The following is a 9,499-nucleotide window of genomic DNA, read 5'->3' as shown; positions in this document are numbered from 1 at the left end:
CTATAGACTAGACTATAGACTAGACAATAGACTAGACTAGACTATAGACTAGACTATAGACTAAACTATAGACTAGACTATAGACTAGACTATAGACTAGACTAAAGACTAAACTATAGACCAGACTATAGACTAGACTATAGACTAGACTATAGACTAGACTATAGACTAGCCTATAGACTAGCCTATAGACTAGACTATAGACTACACTATAGACTACACTATAGACTAGACTATAGACTTGACTATAGACTAGACTATAGACTAGACTATAGACTAGACTATAGACTAAACTATAGACTAGACTATAGACTAGACTATAGACTAGACTATAGACTAGACTATAGACTAAACTATAGACTAGACTATAGACTAGACTATAGACTAGACTATAGACTAGACTATAGACTAAACTATAGACTAGACTATAGACTAGACTCTATAGTGTAGTCTATAGTGTAGTCTATAGTCTAGTCTATAGGCTAGTCTATAGACTGTAGACTAGACTATAGACTAGTCTATAGACTAGACTAGACTATAGACTAGTCTATAGACTATAGACTAGTCTATAGTCTAGTCTATAGACTATAGACAAGACTATAGACTAGACAATAGACTAGACTAGACTATAGACTAGACAATAGACTAGACTAGACTATAGACTATAGACTAAACTATAGACTAGACTATAGACTAGACTATAGACTAGACTATAGACTAGACTAAAGACTAAACTATAGAATATACTACAGACTAGACTATAGACTAGACTATAGACTAGACTATAGACTAGACTATAAACTAGACTATAGACTAGACTATAGACTAGACTATAGACTAGACTATAGACTACACTATAGACTAGCCTATAGACTAGCCTATAGACTAGACTATAGACTAGACTATAGACTAGACTATAGACTAGACTATAGACTAGACTATAGACTAGACTATAGACTAGACTATAGACTAGACTATAGACTAGACTATAGACTAGACTATAGACTAGACTATAGACTAGACTATAGACTAGACTATAGACTAGACTATAGACTAGACTATAGACTAGACTATAGACTAGACTATAGACTAGACTATAGACTAGACTATAGACTAGACTATAGACTAGACTATAGACTAGACTATAGACTAGACTATAGACTAGACTATAGACTAGACTATAGACTAGACTATAGACTAGACTATAGACTAGACTATAGACTAGACTATAGACTAGACTATAGACTAGACTATAGACTAGACTATAGACTAGACTATAGACTAGACTATAGACTAGACTATAGACTAGACTATAGACTAGACTATAGACTAGACTATAGACTAGACTATAGACTAGACCTATAGACTACTAGACTAGACTATAGACTAGATATAGACTAGACTAGACTATAGACTAGACTATAGACTAGACTATAGACTAGACTATAGACTAGACTATAGACTAGACTATAGACTAGACTATAGACTAGACTATAGACTAAACTATAGACTAGACTATAGACTAGACTATAGACTATAGACTAGACTATAGAATAGACTATAGACTAGACTATAGACTAGACTATAGACTAACCTATAGACTAGACTATAGACTAGACTAGACTGGACTATGGATTAGACTACAGACTAGACTATAGACTAGACTATAGACTAGACTATTCGGAAATTAAATTTGAAATTTCTGAAAAACAATTAGAAAATTCTGAAATACAATTTGAAAATTTCGAAATTCAATTAGAGATGGTGTAGTATTTTCTAGTAAACACAGTAGAAAAGTAAACAAAATAAAACACAGTAGAAAAGTAAAAACAAAAAACTGCATACAAAAATATAAATTCAAAATGCGTTTTGATTTTTGAGCGTGATCAACTTAATTGTAATGGATACAATACGTCGTCGTACATGGAAGTAAATCTTTATGTGATGTTTTTTTTTTTTGTTAAAGTCAGGTTCATATGATCGTGTGGTTGGTTTTCTTTTGTTTTAAGGTTGCTCTGCTTCTTCAGCTCCCTCCCAAGCATTGTCGCACAGCCTAGAGTGCCAAAAAACATAAATACTCTTGTTTAAACAATTACCATTATAATGGTAATGATGATCATCGTTGTGGACTTTAATAATCATCAAGTGGTTGATCATTTTTACTCACTCATTTTACACAGTTACTTACATTGAATGTACAAAATGGATGGATGGACGGCGGTGGATCTTACCGGCTAAATAATATACGTATGAAAACAACAAAAAAATTGGATGGTTGACTGGATACCTTGGCATATTTAAATGCCATAAACAAGATCTTTCGTCATTTCATTATAGTGTACATATACATTCATTCATTTATTCCAAGAGAAAAAAATTCCTTGTCACTATAAAAGACTTTGGTGTTTAGGTTTAGTTATGCAGTCTGCAAGTATTCTTCAAACTCTCTACTTCAAAATGAAATTTTTAGCTTTGGTTAGTATTCAATATCGATTATCAACTGATTGATTGATTGATTTATTTTTGTGATAAATTAAAGTGAAGTCGTTAATTAACTAAATTATTTTCTCATCCTTTTACAGACCATCTTTGTTTTCTTGTGCTTGGCCGCTTTTGTTGCAGCTGTACCCGCTGATGAATCATTGCCTGGTGATCTTTATGATCAGGATCAATACAGTGCACAAAATCCTCAATCTTTCTTCAAATTGAAGAAAATCAAGAAATTGTTGTTGGGTTAGATTTTTAAACTGTATCTGTATATTATTATTAATACTAGTCCTTCTTCTACGTGTCCATTTTTATTAAAAAGACGTAATGTCATTTTCATCTTGTGAATAAAGAAATATTAAGTACAAAATTTAATTAAATGTTTTTAATTTTATTTAGTTTACATTATTTTTAATTAAGACAGGAATTATCAAAATTTTTTTATAAATAGAAATTTGCAAAAATCACGGTATACTCAACAAGGTACCAGCACTTGGCAGCAACCTTGTCTATACTCCAGTCTACTCTAAAGTCTACAATATAAACTATAGTCTAGTACTCTATAGTCTAAACTATAAACCTATAATATAGACTATATTCTACCCTATAATCCAGACTATAGTCTACTCTATAGTCTACTCCATAGTCTAGAATATAGACTACTCTATAGTCTGGAGTATATATAGTCTACTCTATTGTCTACTCTATATTCTAGACTATAGAGTAGACTATAGAATTGACTATAGTCTACTTAATAGTCTAGGCTATAGTCTACTCTATAGTCTAAACTATAGTCAAATCTATAATCTAGGCTATACTACTCTATAGTCTAGACTATAGTTTACTCTATAATCTATTCCATAGTCAACTCTATAGTCTACTCTATAGGCTAGACTAAAGGTTTAGTCTACTCTATAATCTATACTATAGTCTACTCTATAAACTATACTATAGTCTAGACTAGACTATAATCTACCCTATAATCTATACTTTAGTCTAGGACCTATAGCCCCTACTCTATAGTCTATTCTATAGCCTAAAGGTCATAGGTCCTACTCTATAAACTAGACCATAGTCTCCTCTACAATAAATTCTATAGTCTAGATAATAGAATATAGTTCTAGTCTAGTCATAATCTAGTAGTCTATAGTCTAGTCTATAGTCTAGGTCTATATTAGTCCTAGTCTAATAGTCTCTGATTAGTCTATAAGTCTATCTATAGTCTATCTATAGTCTAGTCTATCTAGTCTATAGTCTAATATCTAGTCTATAGTCTAGTCTATAGTCTAGTCTATAGTCTATCTAATCTAGTCATAGTCTTAGTCTATCTATAGTCTAGTCTATAGTCTATAGTCTGTCATAGTCTATATCTAGTCTTAGTCTGTCTATGTCTCTATTAGTCTAGTCTATAGTCTAGTCTATAGTCTAGTCTATAGTCTAGTCTATAGTCTAGTCTATAGTCTAGTCTATAGTCTAGTCTATAGTCTAGTCTATAGTCTAGTCTATAGTCTAGTCTATAGTCTAGTCTATATAGTCTATAGTCTAGTCTATAGTCTAGTCTATAGTCTAGTCTATAGTCTAGTCTATAGTCTAGTCTATAGTCTAGTCTATAGTCTAGTCTATAGTCTAGTCTATAGTCTAGTCTATAGTCTAGTCTATAGTCTAGTCTAGTATAGTCTAGTCTATAGTCTAGTCTATAGTCTAGTCTATAGTCTAGTCTATAGTCTAGTCTATAGTCTAGTCTATAGTCTAGTCTATAGTCTATTCTATAGTCTAGTCTATAGTCTAGTCTATAGTCTAGTCTATAGTCTATTCTATAGTCTATTCTATAGTCTAGTCTATAGTCTAGTCTATAGTCTAGTCTATAGTCTAGTCTATAGTCTAGTCTATAGTCTAGTCTATAGTCTAGTCTATAGTCTAGTCTATAGTCTAGTCTATAGTCTAGTCTATAGTCTAGTCTATAGTCTAGTCTATAGTCTAGTCTATAGTCTAGTCTATAGTCTAGTCTATAGTCTAGTCTATAGTCTAGTCTATAGTCTAGTCTATAGTCTAGTCTATAGTCTAGTCTATAGTCTAGTCTATAGTCTAGTCTATAGTCTAGTCTATAGTCTAGTCTATAGTCTAGTCTATAGTCTAGTCTATAGTCTAGTCTATAGTCTAGTCTATAGTCTAGTCTATAGTCTAGTCTATAGTCTAGTCTATAGTCTAGTCTATAGTCTAGTCTATAGTCTAGTCTATAGTCTAGTCTATAGTCTAGTCTATAGTCTAGTCTATAGTCTAGTCTATAGTCTAGTCTATAGTCTAGTCTATAGTCTAGTCTATAGTCTAGTCTATAGTCTAGTCTATAGTCTAGTCTATAGTCTAGTCTATAGTCTAGTCTATAGTCTAGTCTATAGTCTAGTCTATAGTCTAGTCTATAGTCTAGTCTATAGTCTAGTCTAGTCTAGCTATAGTCTGGTCTAGTCTATAGTCTGGTCTAGTCTATAGTCTAGTCTATAGTCTAGTCTATAGTCTAGTCTATAGTCTAGTCTATAGTCTAGTCTATAGTCTAGTCTATAGTCTAGTCTATAGTCTAGTCTATAGTCTAGTCTATAGTCTAGTCTATAGTCTAGTCTATAGTCTAGTCTATAGTCTAGTCTATAGTCTAGTCTATAGTCTAGTCTATAGTCTAGTCTATAGTCTATAGTCTAGTCTATAGTCTAGTCTATAGTCTAGTCTATAGTCTAGTCTATAGTCTAGTCTATAGTCTAGTCTATAGTCTAGTCTATAGTCTAGTCTATAGTCTAGTCTATAGTCTAGTCTATAGTCTAGTCTATAGTCTAGTCTATAGTCTAGTCTATAGTCTAGTCTATAGTCTAGTCTATAGTCTAGTCTATAGTCTAGTCTATAGTCTAGTCTATAGTCTAGTCTATAGTCTAGTCTATAGTCTAGTCTATAGTCTAGTCTATAGTCTAGTCTATAGTCTAGTCTATAGTCTAGTCTATAGTCTAGTCTATAGTCTAGTCTATAGTCTAGTCTAGTCTATAGTCTAGTCTATAGTCTAGTCTATAGTCTAGTCTATAGTCTAGTCTATAGTCTAGTCTATAGTCTAGTCTATAGTCTAGTCTATAGTCTAGTCTATAGTCTAGTCTATAGTCTAGTCTATAGTCTAGTCTATAGTCTAGTCTATAGTCTAGTCTATAGTCTAGTCTATAGTCTAGTCTATAGTCTAGTCTATAGTCTAGTCTATAGTCTAGTCTATAGTCTAGTCTATAGTCTAGTCTATAGTCTAGTCTATAGTCTAGTCTATAGTCTAGTCTATAGTCTAGTCTATAGTCTAGTCTATAGTCTAGTCTTAGTCTAGTCTATAGTCTAGTCTATAGTCTAGTCTATAGTCTAGTCTAGTCTAGTCTATAGTCTAGTCTATAGTCTAGTCTATAGTCTAGTCTATAGTCTAGTCTATAGTCTAGTCTATCTATAGTCTAGTCTATAGTCTAGTCTATAGTCTAGTCTATAGTCTAGTCTATAGTCTAGTCTATAGTCTAGTCTATAGTCTAGTCTATAGTCTAGTCTATAGTCTAGTCTATAGTCTAGTCTATAGTCTAGTCTATAGTCTAGTCTATAGTCCTAGTCTATAGTCTAGTCTATAGTCTAGTCTATAGTAGTCTAGTCTAGTCTAGTCTAGTCTATAGTCTAGTCTATAGTCTAGTCTATAGTCTAGTCTATAGTCTAGTCTATAGTCTAGTCTATAGTCTAGTCTATAGTCTAGTCTATAGTCTAGTCCATAGTCTAGTGTATAGTCTAGTCTATAGTCTAGAACATAGTCTAGTGTATAGTCTAGTCTATAGTCTATTTCATAATCTAGTCTATAGTCTAGTTTATAGTCCAGTCTACAATTTAGTCTATAGGCTAGTCTATAATCTAGTCTATAGTATATTTTATAGTCTAGTCTGTATTCTATTCTATAGTCTAGTCTGTATTCTATTCTATAGTCTAGTCTGTAGTCTATTCTATAGTCTAGTCTATAGTCTGGTCTAGTCTATAGTTTAGTCTCTTGTCTAGTCTATTGTCTAGTCGAGTCTAGAGTCTACATGTCCAATTAAGGGCCTGCAACGCGGACTGGACCCCCCTAGTTACATATATAAAAAATTTTAACCCAAATTTTCTTAAGTTAAGATATTTAACTATAAAATTTATCTATAAATATACTAAATTGCAAATAATTAGATTCTAAGGATTTAAGTATTGTGCACTCTTTACACTTTAGAACCGAAATTGCTTTGTCATAAAAATATTCCATGATTTGCATTTAAATTCTAGACAGTATAACAAGTTTTGTTCAATGGAAACTTTTTTCATTGATACTCGTATTATTTCTATTCTTTTATAACTTTAAACACAAACAAATAAAATTTGCCGTAAATAGATGTCTTTTTTAATACTTTTAATTTGCCAAAAAAACAATGTTTTTTTAAATGTTAGTAATAAAATTATATATTTTGTTCAAGTATTTAAATGAAACATTCATGTCTGTTTAATATCAAAAATAAAAACCATATTGTCTGACTAACAAAATTACTTTAAATTGTTTTGTGTTGGACAAACCGGTCCAAGTGCACACGCAGTTTTAAAGCAGATCGACTACCGGCCTTCGCAAAAAACAAAATCGCCTATTTTGTTATAGAAAGCACGTGTCTTTTTTTGATGCATTAATAAAATATTTATAAGAAATAAAATGATGCATTAATTAAAATCTGAAAAAGAAATCCAATAATAATGATCTCTATAATTTCAATAAAATTTAAATCGGTTAAACAAGATCAGTATTATGTTTTGTTTAAACAGTTGTATTGAAACTTTTATAACACACAGTGGCATTTAGTAAATTAATTTAAGGTTTTAATTTTTTATACAATCTGTCAATAATTGGGAGCAAATCATATACATATGTATCTGAACTTCGTAACTTTACAAACTTGAGGTCTTACTTAAAATTGATAAATAATGTGAAACAGCCAAACAACTAAACTATTCTCTAGATAAGACCATTCTAGATAAGACTATTCTTTAGATTTTATAGATCAGCATCTGGTCTATTCTCTAGACTAGCCACTGGTCTGTTCTATAGACCAGCAACTGGTCTATTCTATAGACCAGCAACTGGTCTATTCTATAGACCAGCAACTGGTCTATTCTATAGACCAGCAACTGGTCTATTCTATAGACCAGCAACTGGTATATTCTAAACACCAGCAACTGGTCTGTTCTAAAGACCAGCAACTGGTCTGTTCTAGAGACCAGCAACTGGTCTGTTCTAGAGACCAGCAACTGGTCTGTTCTAAAGACCAGCAACTGGTCTGTTCTAAAGACCAGCAACTGGTCTGTTCTAAAGACCAGCAACTGGTCTGTTCTAAAGACCAGCAACTGGTCTGTTCTAAAGACCAGCAACTGGTCTATTCTAAAGACCAGCAACTGGTCTATTCTAAAGACCAGCAACTGGTCTATTCTATAGACCAGCAACTGGTCTATTCTATAGACCAGCAACTGGTCTATTCTATAGACCAGCAACTGGTCTATTCTATAGACCAGCAACTGGTCTATTCTATAGACCAGCAACTGGTCTATTCTATAGACCAGCAACTGGTCTATTCTATAGACCAGCAACTGGTCTGTTCTAAAGACCAGATACTTATCTATTCTATAGACCAGAAACTTGTCTATTCTATAGAGCGGAAACTTGTCTATTCTATAGACCAAAAACTTGTAAATTTTATAGACCAGGAACTGGTCTATTGTATAGACCAAAAATTGGTTTATTCTATAGATCAGCATTTGGTCTATTCTATAGACCAGCATCAGGTCTATTCGATAGACCAACATCTGGTCTATTCTATAGACTAGCAACTGGTCTATTCTATAGACTAGCAACTGATCTATTCTATAGACTAGCAACTAATCTATTCTATAGACCAGCAACTGGTCTATTCTGTATAGCAGCTGCTGATCTATTCTATAGACCAGCGACTGATCTATTCTATAGACCAGCGACTGATCTATTCTATAGACCAGCCTCTGGTCTATTCTATAGACCAGCAACTGGTCTATTCTATAGACCAGCGACTGATCTATTCTATAGACCAGCCTCTGGTCTATTCTATAGACCAGCAACTGGTCTATTCTATAGACCAGCGACTGATCTATTCTATAGACCAGCAACTGATCTATTCTATAGACCAGCGACTGATCTATTCTATAGACCAACCTCTGGTCTATTCTATAGACCAGCAACTGATCTATTCTGTAAACCAACAACTGATCTATTCCATAGACTAACACCTGATCTATTCTATACAGGTTTATTCTGTAGACCAAAAACTAATCTAATATATATATATAATCTACAGGTATATTCCGTAGACGAAAAACTGATCTAATCTATAAACCACCAACTCTAAGTCTAAGTATCCACCTGCCCACAACAATAAATAAATTTGTTGTTAAACGGAAATACTCTTTCAAATACAACAATTGTTTAATTGTTAAAATTCGCATTATCTCTTAAATAAAGCAAATAATTTCAAGATCAAGACCAAAAAAAAAAATTTTAAATTAAAATCAAAAACCTCATTTGTCCATCATTAAACACACCTCAACTCGCTTATTGATTTAAATGATTTATAAAAAAAAAAAAAAATATTTGCAACTTTTTTGTGATATTTTTTGCATGCATAGAAAATCAAATAAAATAAATTTTAAAAAATCATAAATGTGCTAATCATTGTACACTTAAGTTAAATAAAAATATAAAATAAATAAAATTTCAAACTCATACAACAACGGCCTCCTAATAAGTTTTTAACACATTTCAACTACGAGCGCAAAAAACATAAAATAACTTAAGTATAAAATCATAAATAAAATCAATAAAACCACAACAAGATTTAAAAATATTCCAAAATCGCATTTTTAAATACAACTAACAAATAAATACAAAAGTATTTTTTTATTATTCTATATTGTCGGGTCTCGGGGT

The 9,499-nt window shown here is 32.0% G+C and overlaps 1 protein-coding gene across 1 annotated transcript; it reads left to right on the top strand.

Annotated features, from left to right (window-relative positions):
• Positions 1-2,324: 2,324 nt before the first annotated feature.
• LOC119607852 lies at positions 2,325-2,862 on the top strand. The gene is made up of 2 exons (XM_037961962.1): positions 2,325-2,475; positions 2,583-2,862. Exons 1-2 carry the CDS (start codon positions 2,419-2,421, stop codon positions 2,736-2,738), a joined length of 213 nt encoding a protein of 70 aa, XP_037817890.1. The 5' UTR covers positions 2,325-2,418; the 3' UTR covers positions 2,739-2,862.
• The last annotated feature ends 6,637 nt before the right edge of the window (positions 2,863-9,499 follow it).

Source organism: Lucilia sericata, unplaced genomic scaffold, assembly GCF_015586225.1.
Source record: "Lucilia sericata isolate MDLA Ls3-8-SP2 unplaced genomic scaffold, ASM1558622v1 Contig000755F_arrow, whole genome shotgun sequence".
In the NCBI taxonomy this organism is placed as follows: Eukaryota; Metazoa; Arthropoda; class Insecta; order Diptera; family Calliphoridae; genus Lucilia; species Lucilia sericata.
The sequence above is the reverse complement of the archived record's forward strand: the minus strand, read 5'-3'. Positions and strand labels throughout refer to the sequence as shown.